Source organism: Camelus ferus, chromosome X (genome assembly GCF_009834535.1).
Source record: "Camelus ferus isolate YT-003-E chromosome X, BCGSAC_Cfer_1.0, whole genome shotgun sequence".
Classification (NCBI taxonomy): Eukaryota; Metazoa; Chordata; class Mammalia; order Artiodactyla; family Camelidae; genus Camelus; species Camelus ferus.
In genome coordinates this window covers 14,926,383-14,950,448 of record NC_045732.1, presented here as the reverse complement: position 1 = coordinate 14,950,448, position 24,066 = coordinate 14,926,383, and the positions used below count along the sequence as shown (strand labels likewise).

General features: G+C 37.7%; 2 protein-coding genes across 3 annotated transcripts in view; one reads left to right on the top strand and one right to left on the bottom strand.

Annotated features, from left to right (window-relative positions):
* ARHGAP6 (Rho GTPase activating protein 6) overlaps positions 1 to 24,066 on the top strand; it is a 420,127-nt gene that overhangs the window by 300,864 nt on the left and 95,197 nt on the right. The window lies entirely within an intron of this gene.
* AMELX (amelogenin X-linked) overlaps positions 18,578 to 24,066 on the bottom strand; it is a 9,408-nt gene continuing 3,919 nt past the window's right edge. The window contains exons 4-6 of one of the 2 annotated variants that reach the window (XM_032475779.1): positions 21,001 to 21,045; positions 20,309 to 20,731; positions 18,578 to 18,737 (exon numbers count right to left, since the gene is read on the bottom strand). In XM_032475779.1, coding sequence (XP_032331670.1) covers positions 18,732 to 18,737; positions 20,309 to 20,731; positions 21,001 to 21,045 — 474 coding nt within the window. In that variant the 3' untranslated portion in view covers positions 18,578 to 18,731. The remainder of the gene's footprint in view (positions 18,738 to 20,308; positions 20,732 to 21,000; positions 21,046 to 24,066) is intronic. The other variant, XM_032475780.1, reaches the window with a different exon arrangement.

Genomic DNA, 24,066 nt, shown 5'->3' with positions numbered 1-24,066 from the left:
ATGAAGTGAAGGAAAGAATAAATAAAAAAACCATTTGGTTTCTGGTTCAACTAATTGGGTGCATAGAAATCATCATCATCTTCATCATCCATATCATCATCATCAACCTTTATTGAACAGGTCTGCATGCCAGGCACTGAGATAAATGCTTTACAAACACCTCTTAAGATGTAGGAGGCTTAGGCACAAAGATATTTGCCAGAAGGGAAAGTCAAGAGTTCAACGCTGGATAAATGAAGTTTGAGATGACCCTGAGATACCAGATGGAAGGGTCAAGAAGGCAGTTGGATGACTGACTCTGTAAAACTCAAGAGATGAGTGTTTTGGAGATAATGTTCACAAGTCATGAACTTTGCAATGGAATTCACCACAGTGTTCTTTTATATAATGATTTGGGCTGTTAGAATAATGTTTTATTTCTTTTGGCTTACTCCTTTTTTTGAGTTCAAGACCTGCTTCCTTACAACCTTTGTGTCAATTAAATTTTCAATCAGTTCTCCATACTGTAAAATGAAGTATTGTGTTAACATTTCTGATTCTGAAATAGAACTCTACTGAGCTCAACTTGCCTAATCTGAAGTTCATGTTCTCCATGAAACATTTCCTAGTTATAACTGAAAGAAACTTTAGTTCAAGTTATGGTCTGAAATCAACAGAATTACATTAATTCATAAGGATATAGAAGATTATTTATTTACATTACTTAAATTGACATTTAAATTGACATTTGAACAGTTTTTCCAATCCCACACAGTTAGTGGCATAAGGTCTTGAGAAAGCATGAAACATTTTTTTATCAGCTTCATATTTCGTCAAGCTTGCCAAACACAGTTCATTTTCCATAGAAATTCACAAACCTGAGCAGTGGCCAAATTTTCAGAGTCGCTGAATATCAGCCAGTGAATAAAATTGTTAAACCCTTTGATTTCCCCCCACTTTTTTTCCCTTAAAAAGTAACAAAGCGTGTGCCTTTAAGTTTTATTATTTGACATCTATTACCCACAGCACTCAAGAGTGTTTGAGAAAAAGGCCTGTATGAACATTCCAGCATAGAATGAACACAGGCAGGGTCTTTTGGGAACACTCATTTATGACCTTGCTTATCTTCAGATGGGAAAGTCTACTCCTTCATAGTTCCACCAATGTCCTTCAGAGGGCAATGATACCAACTTTTAAAAATGAATAATTTTAAGGACTTTTAAAGGTTGAAAAATGTTAAGATAAATCCAGAATTGGCAAAAATTACATGTTGGTCCAAAATGTGATAAATCCCAGACATGGTGCATTGCAGCTAATTAGGGCCACTAGCAAACCTTTCTCTTATGAATTTAGTCATACACCTTACTGTATATAAAATAAAAAACAAGGAACTCCTGTATAGCATAGGGAACTATATTCAATATCTTGTAATGACCTATAATGAAAAAGACTATGAAAAGAAAGTATATATGTATATGTGTAACTGAATCACTTTGCTGTACACCTGAAACTAACATTGTAAATCAACTACATTTCAACAAAAATTTTTTTGAAAAAATAATTTAGTCAGATTAGCAGAATGCACTGATTCAAACAAAATCTTGAGCATGGGGTTGGATGGAACTAGTTATCATTAAGAAAATCATGTTCCTAGAAGAAATGGACAAGTTTCTGGAAACATACAGTCCACCAAGACTGAATCAAGAAGAAATAGACCACTTGAACAGACTGATCACTAGAAATGAAACAGAATCAGCAATTAAAAAAAAAACCCCTCCCTACAAACAAAAGTTCAGGACCAGATGGCTTCACTGGGGAATTCTACCAAACATACAAAGAACTCATATCAATCCTTCTCAAACTCTTCCAAAAGATTGAAAAGGAGGGAATAGTCCTAAACTCATTCTGTGAAGCCACCGTCACCCTGATACCAAAACCAGATGAAGACACTACCAAAAAACTAAATTACAGGTGAATATCATAGATGAACATAGATGCAAAAATCCTCAACAAAGTATTAGCAAACGGAATCCAACAACACATAAAAATGATCATACACCATGATCAAGTTGGATTTACCCCAGGGACCCAAACATGGTTCAACATACACAGATCAAACAATGTGGTATACCATGGCAATAAAAGAAAGGACAAAAACCATGTGATCATCTCAATAGATGCAGAAAAAGCATTTGATAAAATTCAGCACCCATTTATTATAAAAACTCTTACCCAAGTGGGTATAGAGGGAACATATCTGAACATAATAAAAGCCAGTTATGACAAACCCACAGCCAGCATAGTACTCAATGGTGAAAAGCTGAAAGCCTTCAGACTGAAATCTGGAACAAGACAAGGATGCCCTCTCTCACCACTTCTATTCAACATAGTTTTGGAAGTCCTAGCTACAGCAATCAGGCAAGGAAAAGAAATTAAAGGGATCCAAATTGGAAGAGAAGAGGTAAAATTGTCACTATATGTGGATGATATGATACTATATATAGAAAATTTGAAAAGCTCCACACAAAAACTACTAGAGCTGACGAAAGAATTTGGCAAGGTAGCAGGATATAGGCTTAACATATAGAAATCAGTTGCATTTCTTTACACTAACAATGAAATAGTAGAAAAAGAGAGTAAAGAAACAGTCCATTTTAAAATCACATCCATATGCCTGTCAGTAAATAGATAAACAAGATTATACTGTATAGCACAGGGAAATATATACAAGATCTTGTGGTAGCTCACAGCAAAAAAAAAAAAGTGACAAAAATATATGTATGTTCATGTATAACTGAAAAATTGTGCCCTACACTGGAATTTGACACAACATTGTAAAATGACTATAACTCAATAAAAATTATTAAATTATTATTATAATTAATATAATATAATATAAATAATTTTAAAAAACAAATAAAATAATAAAATTTATAACAAATTATTATAATTAATATAATATAAATAATTTATAAAAAATAAAAATAATAAAATCACATCCAAAACAATAAAATACATAGGAATGTATCTGACCAAGGAGACAAAAGAATTATGCACAGAGAACTGCAAAACACTAAGGAAATTAAAGATGACTTAAAGAAATGGAAAGATACCCCATAATCTTGGATTGGAAGAATCAATATTGCTAAAATGGCCAAACTGCCCTAGGCAATCTGGAGATTTAATGCGATCCCTATCAAATTATCCATGATATTTTTCAGAGAACTAGAACAAATAATCCTAAAATTTATATGGAATCACAAAAGACCCAGAATTGCCAAAGCAATACTGAATAAAATGAATGAGGCTAGAGGAATCACCCTCCCAAACTTCAGACAACACTACAGAGCTACAGTAATCAAAACAGTGTGGTATTGCACAAAAACAGACATATGGATCAATGTAACAGAATAGAGAGCCCAGAAATAAACCCACAGACCTATGGTCAATTGATCTTTGACAAAGGAGGCAAGAATATACAATGGAGAAAAAACAGTCTCTTCAGCAAGTGGTCTTGGGAAAACTGGACAGCAGCATGTAAATCAATGAAGTTAGAACACTCCCTCACACCATACACAAAATAAATTCAAAATGGCTTAAAGACTTAAATATAAGACAAGACACTATAAACTTCCTAGAAAACAAAGACAAAACATTCTCTGACATAAATCTTAGCAATGTTCTCCTAGGGCAGTCCACCTAGGCAAGAGAAATAAAAGCAAAGATAAACAAATGGGACCTAATTAAATGTGTAAGCTTTTGCACAGCAAAGGAAACCATAAGCAAATCAAAACAACAACCTACGGAATGGGAGAAAATATTTGCAAATGATGCAACTGACAAAGGCTTAATTTCCAGAATATATAAACAGCTCCTACAACTTAATAACAAAAAACGAAACAACCCATTCCAAAAATGGGCAGAAGACCTAAGCATGCAGTTCTCCCATGAAGACATACAAATGGCCAATAGGCACATGAAAAATGCTCAATATCGCTAATTATCAGAGAAATGCAAATCAAAACTACAAAGAGATATCACCTCACACCAGTCAGAATGGCCGTCATTAAAAAGTCCATGAATGATAAATGCCAGCCAGCGTGTGGAGAAATGGGAACCCTCCTATACTGCTGGTGGCAATGTAGTTTGGTGCATCCATTATGGAAAACAATTTGGAGATTCCTCAAAAGACTAAAAATAAATTTACCATATGATCCAGCAGTCCCACTCCTGGGCATATACCCAGAGGGAACTCCAATTCGAAAAGACACATGCACCCCAATGTTCACAGCAGCACTATATACAATAGCCAAGACATGGAAGCAACATAAATGTCCATCAACAGATGACTGGATAAAGAAATTGTGGTATATATATACCATGGAATACTACTCAACCATAAAAAAGAATAAAATAATGCCATTTGCAGCAACATGGATGGACCTGGAGATCATCATTCTAAGCGAAGTAAACCAGAAAGAGAAAGAAAAATACCATATGATATCACTCATATGTGGAATCTTAAAAAAAAGAAAAAAAGAGGACGCTAATAAACTCATGAACAAAATAGAAACAGACTTGCAGACATAGTAAACAATCTTATGGTTACTGGGGGAAAGGGTGTGGGAAAGGATAAATTTTGGAGTTTGAGATTTACAAATGTTCACCACCACATAGAAAAATAGATAAAAAAACAAATTTCTTCTGTATAGCGCAAGGAACTATGTTCAATATCTTAATGAAAATAATATGACAACGAATAGATGTATGTATATGCAGACTGGGACATTATGCTCTACACCAGTTACAATTGACACATTGTAACTGCCTATATACTTCAATTAAAAACAAAAGAAAATATGTTCATGGGCATTAGAACATTGTGTCCAAGAATAGTTTGGAAAGATAAAGGATATAGAAGCAGATAATAGTAATAATGAGTATCAATAATTAAAATATGTCAGTAACTCTCACGTAATTCTCTTCGTGAATGATGAAATTATGTAAGAATGTTAGATATTTTTTAACCCAGTGACCACCGTGGTATTCTCTTCATTGATTTGTTTGCTTCATTTTTACTTATAATTGTGAAAATGCACAATAGCCCGTAGAGACAATACCCTTATTTTTTAAATGCTAAAAAAAAAAAAAAAAGCTGCTTTCTCTTAAAAAAAACAAAGGTGAAAGTTAACAACTAACTACTGAATTTCAGCTACAAGAAAGTCCCTGAGCTGTGACGGTCCAGTATGCTTAAATCACATGTAATCTATTTGGAGAGGGCGGCCCCGTGGGATATGAGATCAACTAAGTTCGAAAGGACTCTTGCAAATGGGAACCACGGGCATGCTGGGAAGGGAGTTACCACCTCGGACCAAAGGAGTCTGGGAGGAGAGGGGCTAAATCATGAAGTTGGAGCAGAATTCTTGTTAACAGTGGCCTAGAAATGAAGGTGAGAAGGGTCCGGATTTGCCAGGGACCAGTTGTTGCAGCTCAGTGATCAGTGGAAGAGCCCGCTCTCACCGTAGCCCCTGCCAAGCCACACAGGTGAACCTACAGGAGTAATGGTGACCTCAGAAGAGCCCAGTGTAATTGGGGAAGGGTTGTGGCAAGGGGCTAAGAGCCAGTATTTCATTTTTAATATAACAGCTTTATTGAGATATAATTCACTCATTTAAAGTGTGTAATTTAATGGTATAGTCAGAGTTGTGCAATCATCACCACTATCAATTTTAGAAATTTCATCACCCCTAAAAGAGACCCTGCTCCTCTTAGTCATTACTGCCCCCAGTCCTCCCATGTGCCTCAGCCTCTGGCAACCACTCATCTTTTGTCACTCTATAAATTTGCCTGTTCTGGACATTTCATATGTGGTCATTTGTATCTGGCTTCTTTCACTCTTCCTAATGCTTTCAAGTTTCACCCACATTGTAGCATGTATCAGCTCTTTCCTTTTCATGGCTGAAAAACTCCATTGTATGGATATGTCATGTTTTGTTTATGCATTCATTGATTGGTGGACATCTGAGTTGTTTCTACTTTTTGGCTATTATGAATAATGCTGCTGTACACAATTTTGTGAATAAGTTTTTGTGTGGATAACTATTTTCAGTTCTCTTGGGCATATAACTAGGAGTGGAATTGTTGGGTCATACGGTAACTTTAGGTTTAACATTTTGAGAAACTGAAAACTGTTTTCCAGAGCATTTTGCTTTCTTACCAACATTGTATGAGAGTTCTGATTTCTCCACATTTTCACCAGCATTTCTTTTTATCCATCCTAGTGGGTGTGATGTAGTGTGTCATTGTGGTTTTGATTTGTATTTCCCGATGGCTAATGACAGCAAGCATCTTGTCATGTGCTTATTGGCCATTTGTATATTTTATTCAGAGAAATGTCTACTCAGAGTCTTTGCCCATGTAAAAGCTGGCTTACTTGGTTTTTTTATTATTGAGTTATAAGATTTCTTTGTAAATTCTGGATGCAAGCACCTTATCAGATGTACGAGTTAGCATTTCATTTAAATGATGTGTTCCCTCTATCATTCATATTACATCTCTGCCATTTACTGTAAACTGGTATACATCCATGTAACCATTTACCTCAGTTTTGTAACTTTCAGAATTTTCCCCCTAGAAGGTTCTCGGTGCCTCTGCCTCATGTGCCAGAGGAGGCTTTTCAGAGCTGAGAGTTCCCCAGGGTGTCTGACTCAGAGGATCACAGTGACCCCAGGCCTTCTCCCTCCCAGGGCCTCTAGCTGCACATTCCAGCTGGGGAGCCTGCCTGCCTGGCTCCTCTAGAGCAGTATCCCTGTCTCCAGCCTCCTTCACTGTTCCCACACTGGACAGGGGCTCTGCGTGGGGAAGATGGGGGGTCAGTTCTGCTTGGAGCTGCTGCTACTGCTGAGGTGTAAGGACCCTGGAGAGGTAAGAAGATACGGTGTGTACATTTCAGGCTCTGTGTTTTGTGCCTCCTGCTTGAAGCAATGCAGGATCCAAGCCAGGAAGATGTGGACGACTTCACGGGGTAATGATCCTGGAGCTGTATCGGGGGAGGTAGATGCAAGCAGGAAAGAGTGAGAGAAGCAATAGCTTTGGAGGGATACACTCAGCTTGTTCCAGCCCTCGAGTCTCTTTCAACTTCAAAGTTCAGATGGTTCAAATGACACTTAAGATGTCTCTGCCTGTTGCTTTAGGAGAAGAGTCAGAGCCTTCGAGCCAGGCTGATTGGAATGTTACATATCATTGCCAAGACACTCATATTTTTATTGAAAGCTTAAAGCAAATCTCAGTAAGGATCTTCCATTTCTTCTGCACCTTTCCTTTTGGCTGTTTTCTCAGTATTTAAAAATTGATGCAGTTTGACTTTACCGATGCACATTAGCTTGTATGGTTACTGTTGTGTAAGTCTTATAGCCTTCTAGTGCAACATTTTTCTGTCACAGATAAAGAAGCTGAGGGTGGGAGTGAATCAGGTTATGGCAGGGTCACCTAGCTTGTCCATGACAGAACTGAGACTAACCATCATTGCTTTTGAGCTTCTCTTTGGGTGTGGATCATTGAGATACCATATAAAGCTGAACATTTGGGAAGAGGGCAAGTGTTGCCCTTCCCCTCAGTGTGATGAAGGATCGAGATTCTGTGCCATCTACAAGCAATATGGGTATTGATGAGAAACCACAACATGTAGTTTGACTTTTCCATGCAGCAAAGACAGGTGACTGAGAAAGTCAGAAAGACTTGGTTTTGCTGTTTGCAACCGCTGGTACAAACGTTATTTTTTGTGATTCTAGGTTTTTTTCTTTTTAATGATTTCATAGAAAGACTTCAAAATTCATCTTTTCTTACTATTAATTTAGAATATTACCAAAGTATTCACAGAGCTTAGATATTTACTGGTTTTATATAGCTGCAAGTAAAGGTTTCTTTGAGTCCTTCCTGGAGGAACAGATATATTAAACATTAGCTTATTTGGTGAATCATTGTTAATATCAGTAAGGTCAAATCACAAGCTTTTCTGCAGATCTGGCAGTCTGTTACTTTAAGCTGTGTGACCATGCTACTTCATTTCATTTGCAGATTGCTTTCTTTCTCTGTCATGTACACAATGCCATTATATGTATAAAGCAATTTAAATATGTATCAATTATTTAATTTGCTAAAAAAAAAGTGGCTTTTGGAGAAAATATATTGCTCTTAAATCACCATCGTTTACAATCTGTTGAATGATTCCATTTTGAAGGAGGGCAAAGACTTATTCTTGTGATTCTGATTATTTACAATAATAGCAACTATAAAATAAATCAACTCAGGTTGCAGTGATTGCAGGGTCCTGAACACCTAACAATGTTCATCCAGAACATTTTTTTTATACCTGTGGGAAAATAAGCCACAAAGGCAATACATCTCCCTTTGTTTTTCAGCTCTCTTCGTAAATCTGCTGATAGGAACTGTACATTTAAGCAGTGTTCAATAAGTACTTTTTAAAAATCTATGACTGTCTTTCTAAAAAAAGATTTTTAAGTTGCTCTCTTGTGCCTCTTTTCAGATTAAGAAAAAATTATTTGTGGAAACCAGGTTGAGCCCTAGTCCCTCATCACAGGGTGAAAACTGGATTTTGTAAATCTCCTGAGCCTGAATTTGTTATTGCATGCAGCTGTGCAAATTCACAAACATTTCCTTCTCTAGTCAGCACGCTGTGGAAGGAACTAGTTTGGACTGCCACGTCGACAGCTAGGATTTGTGGAAGCTTCAATGCAGGAAGTCATTGAGATATTTGAACCTTTTCATACATTTTATTCTGGACATCAAATGTCAGGTAGAGAAAGTATGCCAGCCACTTAGTTCTGATTCAGTGTCATGCTATGAATATATCAGCAGCCTTCCTATTTTGATCATGCTCAGTGAGCTTCAGAATGTCACTTGAAATAGCCCTTCCATCTCTACTGAGTATGTGGTCAGTGGGCTACCTGGGAAGGAAGATAATGTAGGGCCAAGGCCTGGATTTTCTAGTAAGATAGCGTTAGTTGCCATTGTAGCTTTCTCTGAATGAATCAATGAGAGAAAGACAACACCTTGCTGTTCCATTAAGGACTGGGCTTGTGTTTCTTTGTTCTCAATCCAGCTTTTGAAACCAAGGAAGGAGTGAGGGCTGTTCATGCTCAGGTTCACACCCACAGCTGGGATGGATGGGTTTCTCCTGGTTGCCATGGAAATGCTGCCCTGGTGTGATGACACTTGCCTGTGTTCGCAGAGCTTTCCTTCCCATCTGCAGCAGTTTACCACAACCGCAGAGGAGTCATTGGCTTGGGAGTTCTTTAGCTTTCCTTACAATTAGCTCCTTATCACATCCTTGGGAGGTCAAATGGACAGGAAAAATTAAGTTACAAAAGGAGACGAGCTTTATGAGTCTAAGTTGAATTTATACTTGCTGTTAGAAATAGACACGGGTTGTTTTAGTTAGGACCCTAGAGGCAGATGACAAATTAGTTTACCTTTTAAACGGAGCTCATCAAACATGGGATAGGGTGTGTGTGTTTTAAGAAATGCCTCATTTCTTTTTAAATGTTTACTTTTTAAAGTTTAAAGTTTAGACAACTCCTCATCTGTAAACCGGGGACTGAGACTTTCCCTCTATAAGGTTATGAAAATTAAATGAGCTAATATATTTCATGTGATGAGAACAATGCCTAGAATATGAGCCCAGTAAATGTTCAGTGTTATTATTATCATTCCTTTTATATTACAGTGTGGTGGCTTTTTAATGCTAATGATGGTTCCTTGAGCAGATATTAAGCACACTGACCAGTCTCCAGGTATTTTTCTGAATCTCCCTCAAAGAGTTTACCAGCTACTGGGAAGACCAAAATTGAAACAAGGGGTTGCTTAAACTAGAGGCATGCCCAACATATCCTGGGAAACCTCGAGGCCTGAGCACTCCAGCCCATGTGGACCAACAAGAAAAAGTCCCTAGATGAGGAGCCATTGAGCTGAAGTTCATTTGTGGCTGCTCCCTGATATGTGGTGCATGGAGGCCAGGAGGAGGGGGTCCGTCCCCACTTGGAAAAGTGTCTTGAGTTTGGTATTTGGACAGCTAGGATGTTCTGTGTCTTGGGTCTGTCAAATATTGTAGGCTTCCCAAGGTCTGAGCTTTCTGTTCTCCATGGCTGTCAGAGGTCTTTTGGTAGTAATTTTATAAGAAAAACTTGATTATATTCATCAAATATTTGGAGAGTGATGGTTCTGAAAATCGGGAGAATTAAGGCATCTTAAATCCCTAGTCACTCTAGGGACACAACTACTTATTTCTCGTTTTTCTGCCAAATTCGGGCAAATCCCAGAACAGGGACTCAAACAAACTAAATGAGCTCTAATTCAGTAGTTATACCAATGGCTAATAGTCTGGTTATTTTTCTCCTCTTCATTACTTAGGTAACACAACCACTTTTAAGTAACCTGCCAAGAGACAAAGAACACACTCACTTTTAAGCAACTTCAGAAGAAGCAAGTAACTATTCTAATTTCTACACAATGGCTTTGATTTAGAGATATCAGCTGATTTAATCCTGGGATGACTATCTCTTCATCTTGTAAATTTTCTTTCATATCTTGGTCACTCCCCCAAGCTCTTTAGATTTTTCTGATGCAGTTGGTGCAGGAACTTAAAAGTCCTTTGTATGAGGTCCTATATCAAATTTACTAACCTTAAGATTTGAGCTTTGGTTGGGAGAGGGTATAGCTCGGTGGTAAAGTGCACTCTTAGTATGCACGAAGTCCTGGGTTCAATCCCCAGTACTTCCATCAAAATGAGTAACTAAATAAACCTAATTACCACCCCCCAAAAAAGATTTGAGCATTTGGTTTTTCTTTCTCAGTTATGTTTTTAAAATGCACATAGACTTCTCCATTTGTTCAGAGTCTCATTCTTTCTCATGTAGAGTTCCGAACAGACAGCATGACTCAATATTGGCGTTGTTTTCCAGAGTAGGCTTTCTCAATGTGAGCAGTGTTGACATTAAAGGCTGGATCATTCTTTGTTGTGGAGTCTCTCCTGTGCATTGTGGGGTGATGAGCAGCATCCCTGGCCTCTCTCTACTAGATACCGATAGTACCACTCCAACCCCCATCCGCAGCCCCCGCATTGTGACTCCAGACATTGCCAAATGTCCCCCAGAAGGCACTATAAAAAAACAGTTTGGTAAAGAAATCTCTCAAGTGAAATTAGCCGAGCCGTGACCAATGCCAGATCAACAAGGGAAAGTTCAGAGTTGGAAGTCACTATACATAGGGACTGGGTCTTACAAAGAAGGCAAAAGGAAGACATTCAGAGTGAACAGGTCTAATGCTCTGGCCTCCAATGAGCATTGTGCAGCCCATGCTACCCTCCTGGTGGGTTTACTCTCCTATTATCTGAAGAGTGACCTTGGGGATGGCGAAGAACTGCCTCTGGGGACGTCAGATAGGAGAAGACAGGGATCGCGCAGGGTAGCAATCAGTAAGGGAGTTGTTCAGGTGGCTATATGTCAGATGCGGCACATTGATAATCGACAGACGCGTTTGACTTTGGAGCCCTTGGCATAGAAAACTTAGTTATTATTTCCAAATTCTTTATCATCCCTGTTTCCAACTGTGTAGTGTTCCCTTTGTGGGTCTACAAAGCCAGGAGAATGCTCCCTTTCTGAATATAAGAACGGTAGCCAAAATTCGTTGAACTTGGAGCTCATTGACATGAAAAGACTCAGAGATGGATGTTAGTACAATTTATAGATGAGGAAACTAAGGCACAGATAGGCTAAAAAACTTGTCCAAGTTTCCACAGCAGATAGGCAGAGGTCATGACTGAGAACCCAGTCTGATTGCTGAGCCTGCACACCCCACTGCCACACTGGGAAGCCATCTTTGCCCTTGTGTGGACACTCAGCTGACCCAGAGCCCCCACATTCCTCAGACAAATCTTAAGCATGGAAGATTCTTTGGAGAGGAAAACAAGATTTGGCTGTTCTGAGAAAGATATTTAACACTGTTTTAATTTTTTTGATTTATAAAAAGAAAATAAATGTGTGCTCTGGGCTATTTTTTGTTGACCATAGGGCATATTATTTGTAAAGGGGCTTCACTGATCTTGATTTTCTTTGGAGGGATGATTCAGGTGTGATTTACTGAGGCAAATATTTTGGCACCCAAATGACCATTTCTTCCCTCTCACTGCAACCTCTTCTCTCCTCACCACCCCAGTCCAATCTTATTCCTCAAGTATTATTTAATCTTCTAGAACAGTCAAGTGTTTCAGATGAAGCCAGGATGAATTCTGGCAGGGAAGTGTTTTTGGATAAGTAAATATCAGCCAGTGATCCCTGATAAGTCTCTAGATCAAATGAGAGCAAAAGGAATTGTAAGCCAAATCACAAAGCAATAAGTAAAAATTCCAATTAACAAGAATTTCACAACAAATATAGGCTGATGACTATTTTATTGAAGCAATATGGAACACAACTAGAGGCCACTATGTTCTGGAAATGTGGGAAATTGGTTGAAACCATTTTCTCTTGTGATTTCTAAACCAGTCACAGTCGAATCTCTCTCTCTTTTTTTTAAAGTAATACCAGTCTTTGCTATTTTATATTCTTCTTAAAGCCTTGGCCCTAAATTCAGTCTTAATATTTTCAGCAATTGTTTACTACTAAGGGGCAAACTTCAGATTTAGGGGAAAAGTCATTCTTTTCATATTGTGTTGAGCTGGGAGAGGAAGTGGTCGACTTGACATTGCTTGTAAATAAAATGAGCAACTTGACCTTTTTGTATTGATAGGACTTTATATGGAAAGAAGTATAGTGTGCCTTGGTGATAGTAACTAGTAGAATAGCCATGTAGTCTCTAAGTGATTAGAATGGAGAGAAGTTTTATTTAAAATGTCAAGTTGTTCAAATGGTATCTATCTCCACACATGTCCTTTCACTACAGGTAAACTCAGTGGGGGTGTGTGTGTGTGTGTGTATACCATACTATGTTGTACTGTTGGTTTGAACCACAAAATAGAAAAGAATGTAAATATTTTCCAGTGTTTACAGGCAGTCAGTGACCCTCAGGGATGGACAAAAGTTTGTGTTTTTTCTTACTTTTATCTTTCCATCAGCTTCAACTTTGGCCTATTTCCAGTGAAGCCTAGGTCCAGAACAGCAGCCTCAGCCTTCTATCTCCAGTGTGGATGTGGCTGGTAGAGGTCTGAAAATAAATGACCATTTCTTTGGAACTAAGTTAGTTTCTTTTACAAGTAGAAAAATTAATTTAGTGGAATTCTGGATTTGTCTATTTTAAAAGAAAACTAGAGGGGAAACCATTTTGGTGTGTGCCATTCGACATGAGGAAGAGAAGGGCACATTTATAGTTCTTAGAAAATTCCCATACAAGACCATGATTCATGGAATGCTTAGAAAATGACCTATAATGGATAGTTGAGATGTTCAGTTTCAACCAGCAAATCTGTTTTGTTTCATCTTTGGTTTAAAATCTTTGAATTCATAGGAATTGCTCTTCTATCCCAGGAAGTAGTGTATAGAGCAGCACTGTCTAGTAAAACTCTCAGTGGTGATAGAGATGTTCTGTATCTGTGCTGTCCAGTATGGTAGCCACTAGCCCCATGTGGCCTTTTAGCACTTAAAATATGTGTAATGTGACTGAGGAACTGAATTTTAAACTTTATTTTATTTTAGATTTTAAAATTTTGAATAGCTACATGAGCATACATATTGAACAGTGCAAGTGTACAGCATAATTACCAGTTAGTGTATGTCTCTGATTTCCAATATTCCATTGTATTATCACCCTACATATCTAAATTTTGATTTGGGAAATGTGACAACTATTACTGTCTCTTACAAAGTGACGATTACTTCCAGGTGACCCTTTGAACCTTCATCCTCAATGCATGCTTTGAAGATAGGTGATAATGAAAATACAGCCTGGAAATTAGCTTGTTAGGTTGCATTTTCCTTTGCCCTTTTTGATGAGTGAACTCTGAGCATTTTCTGGTAATTGGAGTTGTTATTGATTGAGGTTGAGCTTTTCAGATGATTCAGACTCAATGTAATTAAGCACAGGAGAGAAAAAAGTACATTATAGGAGTTGAAGCCCAAAAGTAAAATTAGGTAACTGTTGAGTTTTAAGGCAGCAATAGTTCAGGCATTTTAATCAAAGGAGAACCCATTTAATGTGAAAAGTCATTCCAACCCCCCAGCTCTTTAAGGGTTTAGGTAAAAATGCTCAATATCACTAATTATCAGAGAAATGCAAATCAAAACTACAATGAAGTATCACCTCACACCAGTCAGAATGGCCGTCATTCAAAAATCCACAAATGACAAATGCTGGAGAGGCTGTGGAGAAAGGGGAACCCTCCTACACTGCTGGTGGGAATGCAGTTTGGTGCAGCCACTATGGAAAACAGTGTGGAGATTCCTCAAAAGACTAGGAATAGGCTTACCATATGACCCAGGAATCCCACTCCTGGGCTTGTATCCAGAAGGAAATCTACTTCAGGATGACACCTGCACCCCAGTGTTCATAGCAGCACTATTTACAATAGCCAAAACATGGAAACAGCCTAAATGTCCATCAACAGGTGACTGGATAAAGAAGATGTGGTATATTTATACAATGGAATACTACTCAGCCATAAAAAAACCGACAACATAGGGCTTAGATCTTGTGTTTTCCCTTTGACCTGTCTGCTCTTTGAATCCAGTTAAACTTCGACAGAATTGCAACAAGAGCTGCCTTGATGGTCATTTCTATTTTATTTTATTTGTGTTGTTTCTAATTCTTCTTCATTAACTTTATAATGCTCATATCTTCTTTGTTGTTTGTATTGTTTGCTTTTGTTCATGCTAAAGCCAGTTGCTCCTTTCCCTTTACCCTTTGGTTGAAGCACTTCTCTGAAAAATCAAGTACATGTGAATTGATTTCTACTTGAAATTTACCTGAAGGGGACCCACCAAGATCATGTCAAAAGAAATTGAAGGAAGGAGGTGTGTCTGGATTGAAGTAGAAGAAAGGAAAAATAAACCTTTATAAAATTAAATTTGTTCTTGATTACAGAAGTCATTTATGTTTATTGTGGAAGAATTGGATCTTTATATAAACAAGTGTATGCTCCTCCTAGTTTTTTTCAGTGCATGTTTGTGTGTGTGTGTTTAAGTTATTTACATATTACGGTTGTGTGTAATATTCACATATGATATGCAGTCCTGGTCTTAAATTTTACTTTACCACATTTCTCCACTAATACATTTTCTTCTAAAGCATATTTTTATCACAGAATTCCTTTAGGTACATATAGGAAAATTTAAGTGAGGTCCAATTTCTTACTGGTATACATAATGCTGTAATCAACATCTTTGCACGTATCTTTCCGTGCATTTTGATGACTCTCTTGGGGTAATTCCTAGACATGTATTGGCACCTCGGAAAAAATTATGCATATTGAAGCCATTTCCAACTAGGAGTGAATGATGGCAGAGCAGATTTCATATGTGTTAGTGACATAGGAGTGGTTATGGTGAGATGAAATTTTCCTTGAGGTGGTCTACTCAACTTCATCTGTCTCTTTTAGCTTAATTTGGAAGAAACAGCACAGCTTTGTAAATGATATGATTTTGCTTTTTACTGATTTAAGAATTCTTCATATATAAGTTTCTGTTTATTAGTGCATTTATAATCAGTATTGCTGTTTATTTCAGCCTGTACTTTGAGTCTTGGTCATTAGTATCCATTGATTTTCTTCCACATTTGATTCAAAAACATACAACATTGGGCACTGATTAAGCCTGAGTTAGAAATACCCTGTTTTATTCAATTTGCATCAGCTATGTTACAATGTGTAGTGATAATCAGATACATCTACATGTCAGAATTTTGCCAGTTGCAGCCATCTGCCACAACTAGGGAATCAGGAAATAAAATAGTCTCAAAGTGATTATGGAACTTCCAGAATACCAGTCCAAAGGCCAGTGTACTTCATTTTGTAAGGAAGAATATATATACAAAATAAGCTACATATTAGAAGATGTAAATATACATTTACAAAAAGAAGTGATAACCAGAAGCAGAAAGGAATAGTTAGAATGACAGAGCAGTACAGGGCAATTTAGAACAGGCGTAAGGGCATTATTACTTCTGAATTTCCAAGGTAACACACCTCACTGAAGGGTGTTTGTAAGTCTCATTCTGGACCATCAAAACGATGCTATGTTGTGGTTAATATGAATTGTTTAATGAGGTAGAACAGTATCCATTGTAGAAGACTACCATGAAGATGATTATATTAAAACACATGTTTGAGCATTTAATACACACATTTCTATTTCTTATAAAGTTAACTTATGCAGTACATCCCATTCTATAGTGAATAATCATCAGAGACCAAAGCCTGACTTGTTTCCTGTAATTCAAAATGTGATTTGAATATATGTATGTATATACATACATATATATTACTTGAATTATTATAAAGGGAAAATTATTTTGCCAATGACTTTCCCAAATAGAGAATCCTCTTATATCAGAAAAAATTGAAAGAACTCCAGTCTGACTCTAAAGTTTGTGTTCTTTTCAATATCACACATAGTCTCTAAGTAACACCATTCCTTACACCCTTAAAATGTTTCTCAGTAGGAGTAAATGTAATGGCAATGTTTTCATGAGCTGTAGAAGGCAAAGTGTGGGGGAGGCATATATTTTGGAGAATACACCAGGATATATATGTCTCTATCTTTCTATCAGATTTTTTCAGGAAAGTTATTGACAAAATGTCCTTAGTCCTGGGCACATAAGCTTTACATTGGTGGAAGAGAAAGTTGGCTGGCATGACATAAATGATAGGGATCCTGATATTGATATGTGACCCAATAATCAGTTATGACCCACAATTGAAAAACACTAGCATTGAAATAGAGTGTATCATTCATCTAAAGGTAGATGGTTCTAAGGTTCGTTAATTCAGGGGCACAATGATACTGCCAAGGACCTCGGGGCTTTCTGTCTTTCTACTTGCCCCTCCTGGTCACAAGATGGCAGACAAAGCTCCAGGCACACATCCACAAAGAAATAGATCCAAAGACATAACAGCTCTTTTTCCTCAAATGTATACATGCCATTTTAATTTGGGGGCAATTCTTTTCCCCAGAACTCCTCCTCTCCTAGTAGACTTCCCTTTTGGCCTCATTCATTGTTCAAGTTCTACCACAACGAATCCCTCAACCAATCACTAGCTAGGGAAATAGATGCCACATTTGGTATAGACATGGTATGTTACGGTAATTGAGGCTGATGCCATAACCGGAGGGGTGGACATTCGTTCCCTGGGACAGAGGAGGGGGCTCCTCTCTCCTGAGTTTGTGGAAGGCCAGATGCTGGGATTAACTTCAGCTCTGCCAACAAGGAATGAGTGGTGAGGAAACTGTTGGATACCTGGCTAATGATGTCTGCCATATTCGCCAGAGTGTTTTGACTATACTTCTGCCATAGTGTTAATACTATTAGGCCTTCTCTTATCACTGTTTGTGAGCTTATTTTATCAATTTCGTAAATCCTAGATTCCATAAGGATGGGGATTTATTATTTTTATCAGGACATGGAATTGCCCTATAGGATGATTAATAAATATTTACAAAATTGATTAGAATTGGCTCATGCAAATTGATTAAAAGCTTTTGTACTTTTTTAATTGAATCTAAGTTCTTCAAAAATCAAGTTATTTGTTTGAGTATCAACACCCTCCCAGTAAAGTTATGTTTATTCATTCCAGAAAATGATTAAGGGGCCTTAATCATAAAGGTACTAGAATAAAATTACTGTGGGCACTGCGTAATATAAACCCTTAAAAGACTATTTACAATTCTTTTCAGGTATAGGAGGAAAAAGGAATTCAAATATAAATATATGTGGGAAAGAAAACTTGTATTGAGTCCATTTATGCATCTGTTAACATTTTGAAGACTATACAGTAGAATTTATCATCTTAAAGATTATGAAGTGAAAGAAATGACTTGTATATAAAATAACTGTGATTCTCTATTTGAAGCTACATTTAATAAAAGTTTTCTTAGAAAAACTAATTACCTCAACAATTTAAAATTTGGTACACTGTGATACATATCACATAATTTCATTACAAAATCACTTTCAGTAGAATGTGATCAAAAGACCAGATTTTGGTTACTAATGTGGTATGAAGAATAAAGCCAGTGTTTCAAGTCTTAATTTGTTTTGTAATATAAACATTTCTCAAAAGCTTATCTTTTTCAATGTAAATAATTCTTCACATAAACTCCCCTTCATTTGGTTGAGGTTCAGTGACTGGACATGTTCCTAATTTTTCACATTATCAATTATTATAACTGCTGGATAAACTTCTATTTTTTACAAGATTTGAGACGGTATAATTTAAAATTTCTCGAAAAAGAAATATAGTCCTCATTTGCCTGCAGAATGATCAATATGTAGGTGTAATTGAGCAGTTCATCCCTTATTCAAGAATAGCCATTTATAATATGTTCTTTCAAGTGACGTGAAATTTTAAGTGTAATTCAACACAAAGACGTGAATGATTTTTTAAACATTTTATTGTTTGCTAATGGTACTTATTTTTAGTTACAGAATTTACTATGTAAAATGATGGTAGGTACAAATTGTTATGTTCCTGTGTCATTCTAAAAGCAACTGAAGTATGTACTTCAGTTCTCTTCTCATTTTCTGATCTTTTAATCCTGAAAAAAATAGCAAAAGGAGCAAGTAAAACAAGTTACAGATATTCCTAGTGAGTACCATTTACAGTAACACACATGAGTAAGTACCATTTACAGTAACACACATTGCTTCAGTTTTACCAAAACAATATTACAGCCACTGAAGCTGAACTCTATAATTTTCAAAGTTTCTTTATTATCTCATTGTCATCAGATACGACGTGTCCCTGCCTTCAGAACATTTAAAGCTACTATTTAATAATAAAATAACAATTGCTACCTTTTGTTGAGGACTTTCTGCATGCCTGGTTCTAAACTCATAACTTTATTTTATTTTTCATAAAACAACTCAAGAACCTATCACTATTTATACTCTAATTTACATGGGACTTATAAGGAGTTCAAACTACCTACCCGAAGTCACCTTTCCATAAATAGCTCTGGCAAGGTTTATAAAGTTCATGGCCTTAATTATTAATAAAGATATAAATAAGTGCATTTTCTATACAAAGAGGGAACATGTGCCTTAGACTAGAATAATCAACTTTAGGCACCAGATTATTTGGGATACAGTCAATTTTCATATATGCTCCCTAGTCTCTACAAATATGCTCATAATTGTGAAGCCATATATATTATAATTTTTGTTGGAAGACTGTGGTATTTGTCCTTAGACAGAGACTTGAAAATTATCTAATTTAGTCACTTTCTCTCATTTTAAAGAAGGGAAAACACCGATAAATTTGAAATAACTTGTACAATACCATCTCCTCTTTGGGGGCAAAGCCAGAACTGGAACTCAGGTATCCTGGCTCCCTGTCCAGGCAATTTATACCTCACCCCTCACTTTCTCAGGAGAAAATCAGTAGCATTTATAACTTGGAATCACATTTGAATGCATACATACAGTAGAATTATATAATCTCATACACACAGAAGTAAGGGTTTATAGATATGGATAAGGGACACTTATTTTATTGACTACTTCCTACTCGTTTAGAAGAGCTTTCTGTAATGAGAGAATATTTTACACTTAACTGTGAAAACTTCTTGCTAAAATCTTAATCTCTAGAATCCCAGCACTGAAAAGAAATCTAACAATCTGTCTAGTTTAGTTTCCTCCAGGTTAGATTAGAAACCACTTTAGACAGGTATTTTTCCTGTAGGTTTTTAAAGAGGTTTCCCACCTACCCGTTCAAATATTTGCATCCCCTCTCTGTCAGAAATTACCCTTTTTTCATCTTAAGTGCAGTGTTAGCCTATTCTTGCTAGTCAAACTTTTCAAAGATAAGGAGAACTGATATTCCCTTATAGTGTGCTTAAAATTAACAGGTTTCAATAATATATATTCTGGTAGGAAGTCAAGGTAATTATAGAATTTAAACTCATCGTGAAAGTTACGATCTTAATTACTAAGCCATGTGGATAAACTCCTTTATAATATAAACTTACAACACACGCTTGGACTAATAGTCATTGAGCTGTAGCTACTAAAATTCTAGCCCCAGGATTGTTTGAGAATTTAGAACTCTGGGGGCCAATTTTGCTTTACCATTTTCACATGTGTTGTAGTGACTTCGAGGTGTACTCACCACTTCCTCCCGCTTGGTCTTGTCTGTTGATGGCCAAGCTTCCAGAGGCAGGTCAGGAAGCATGGGAGGCAGAGGCTGCATGGGGAACATCGGAGGCAGAGGTGGCTGTGGCGGCAAGGGCTGGATGGGGTGCACGGGCTGGGGCTGCATGGGCTGGTGAGGCTGCGGCTGGACGGGCTGGGGCTGGTAGGGCTGCTGGGCGGGCAGTGGGAAGTTTGGCTGGTGGTGTTGGGTTGGAGTCATGGAGTGCTGGCCAGGAACTGGCATCATTGGTTGCTGGGGGACCACGGGCTGCTGAGCTGGCACCATGGGGATGTGGTGATGAGGCTGCAGGGCGTGATTCTGGGGAGTCTGCTGGGACACCACGGGAATGATTTGGTGGTGCAGCCATCCACCCATGGGTTCGTAACCATAGGAAGGGTACTGGTGAGAAACAAAGAGTCAGGTTTACCATCGGCTCCATTGACTTCCGGCTGGAGAAGTAGCAATGTTTTCTTTGTCATTATGACAATATTAATACTTATTCATTTTTTCCTGTGCAAGAATTTCTAACTGTGTATACAGATATGACGTTTACAAACTAGATTTCCCATTAGTGTCTATATGTGGCATAGATATGTTACCTCACTTAAAAGGGAATTGAAATGCATGCTTAATATTTTAAGGGAATAAAAACCAAAAAAACTACATACCGGATGTCTTATTATGTTCTGGTACCACTTCAGGGGGGTAAGCACCTTAAGAGAAAGACATTAGAATACATTTGTTTTAATTCATTTACATGAAGCATAGACTCACTAATGCAGTCCTGTCAATACTGATAGCCTGAAAATATGAGTTCTATGGAAGAAAGAATAAGGTCAACATTTGGCAGGTGCTTCCTATGTGCCAGGCATTACCTTACATCCACCATACACATTTTTCATGTTCTCTCACATACTCTGAGGCAAGTATCATCACCCTCACTTTTACAGACAAGGTCACGGAGAGTTAAAGAGGTACACGAGCTTGACTGAGTAGTAAGCCTGCTTAATTCCACAGCTCCTGCTCTTCTTTGCAAGAAAAAACAAAACAGAAAATTAATGTGATGTAACATTCATTACATCCTTTTTTGATCTGATGTCACAATGAAAAAAATAAAGGAGGCAGAAACTGTCCTTCATCCTAGAAACACAGGTTTTTGTGTCAAATATGTCAACCGTTTAAGGTTTAACAGAAAATCTTGCCTCAAATTCTTATTAACACTTTTCTTCACCTTGTATGAGTAAACATACATTGTCATCTGAACCTTTGAAAGAATTAAGAGTTTCCTTCCTTTCTAAATAGCATATATTTGGTGAACCTCAGGTTGGGGAACTCCTTCATGAAGTAAGCACTACAGGATTTGCTATCAGTACAACAAACAATTATTAACCTGGCTCAAGTTATGCTTAATAAAGCACATTTTATATTGATTAACTCTTTTGCCCCTCAAACAATATTTTGAAGTGTGAGTATTATAATTATTTCCCTTCTCCAGATGAGGAAACCAAAGTTCCAGAGAGAAAAAATGATTTGCCCAAGGTCACATGGTTGGTACGGGGTTGAGGAGAGCCTCAGACCCGCTTTCCAGAAATCTCATGCTTTCCATTGCCCTGCAGTATGTCTCATAGACCTCTTGGTCTCTAATCTTTCAGTAAAGCAAAATGAGGAAGTCACACAGAGTGTGAACATCTTAGAATCAAGAGTTTTCTATCTGGAAAGGATCTTAAATAACATCTTACCTGATTCCCCATATTTTACAGGCTGGGATAGAACAAAGCTGTTCAGCCAGAGTTCACTTTCTGCCCTACCATGCAGTCCCCCTGAGTGGTAGTTCATGATGGATAAACTTTATAGCCATATAAGGAGGAGAGACTGAGTCAGAGAGGCCAAGTGGGAGTGTTCTGGGGCAATGCAGGCTTGAGGTGACCCTTCAGGGCTTAAACCAGGAAGCTAGTAGTGAGAACTGAAAAAAATGGGACTGAGAAACATCTTGAAGAATCAACACACTATTCTTTACAGAGCCCAGGGCATTGTTAACTCAAACAATGGTCAAAATTAGTAAAGAGAAAAATTACCTCATAGCTGAAGTTGATATAACCAGGGTGCCCAGGATGAGGTGGTAGCTTTTATAGGGAGGGGGAAAGGAGAAGAAAAATAATGAGGGAGAGGAAGACAAGAGGGAGAGGGAGAGGCAGAGGGAGAGGAAAAGGGAGGGAGAGAGAGAGAGGAAGAGATTAAGTCAATATGCAATTGTTCACATTAAGAGAGACTGAAGCCACTTTTTAAAAATCTATATAGTGCAGAATATATCTGAGGTCTACTTTTTGTTTGAACATGTACGCTGTGTAGGAAAGGAGCCCTCTTATTTTGAGGAGGTCCATAACAGCTAAATGATTTCCCCCTGGGCTTGTAGTCTTAGAGTGAGAGACCTGGAAGCAGAAACCAGCGCACATTTAACCTCCAGTGATCTTCAGATACCCCTCCATCCCTCCTGTCTATTAATTCTACTCTAGCCCATCCATCATCTTAGTCCTTGGTGAAACTCACTCCATGTTGGGAAGAGAGATATGTTTCTCTTACATGATTACAAAATACCAACAAGAAGAGAATTGTCTCACAAACCTTTCCTTATAGATCAGGAGGTGGATACTTGCTTAAGTATGAAAGGAGATTACTCATAATTGGCATGCAAAGTAAACAGTACCTCAACAACAAAAAGGACAGCTATGTGTGAATTATCAATGAATGTGGAAACAAGATGGGTGCATTAAAGTGGAAACAGTGTAAATCCCATGGAAAATGAAAGAGTTGATTTATGAAATTTAGGACAGTTCTTTTATTCTGTCATCTTTTTATTATTCTGTCAATGTTTCTATAGCAGAAAAATCGTAAAGCTCAAAATGAAAAACAACCTGAATAATTATCTAAACCAGGACTGTCTGTCTTGTCTAAAGTGGAGGCCAAGTGATTGATGCCTGCATGTGGAATTCTGATTGGTCCTGGAGTGGAGGAGAGGGAGAGGACAGAGAATCAGGCAGATCACCTCCCTCAGGCAGCGAGCTGATTAAGACTCTGTTCTTCTTCTTTTTTTTTAAATTCTTATTTTGTACTTTTGTACTGTTGTCAATTTACAATGTTAGTTTCAAGTGTACAGCAAAGCTATTCAGTTATACACATATATACACATGTATTTTTTTTTTCAGAAGGGCTCTATTCTTTTAAAATGCCCTATTTCATAAGAGAGTTTATTCCTCTCATTTGACTGTGAATTATTTTAGTTTTAGCTAACTGCCTTTCTTCTGTCTTCTTGGTATAAAGCCCTCAGAGAATGGGGTGTTGAATTGAGGAGTGGACAGGGGCTGAATTTGTAATGCACGGGCCCTCAGGGGACTAGGAATTGCTACAGTGCAGGATTTCAGGAAGGCAGAGCACAGAGTCTTGGTCTTATGGGGGACAGAGGAAGAGAGGAGGCAGATATTCAAGCTTTTGCTGGCTTCTGGTTGTATCAACTGCTCTTTATGCCGCCGAAAAGCAGATGGATCCTGCCTTGCCTGCGTGTGATCTAATCTCTTATGTACCCATGTTTAGAGAGAATTGGTCAGACTTCCTGGTATTTGATGCATTTGAATGGAAAATATATCCATGTGTGTCGGGCATACGTAGGATTCTGGACAGCCACACAGAAGTCATGTACTTAGCAGGTGCACCCAAAAGGATGAGGCCTCTCAGAACAG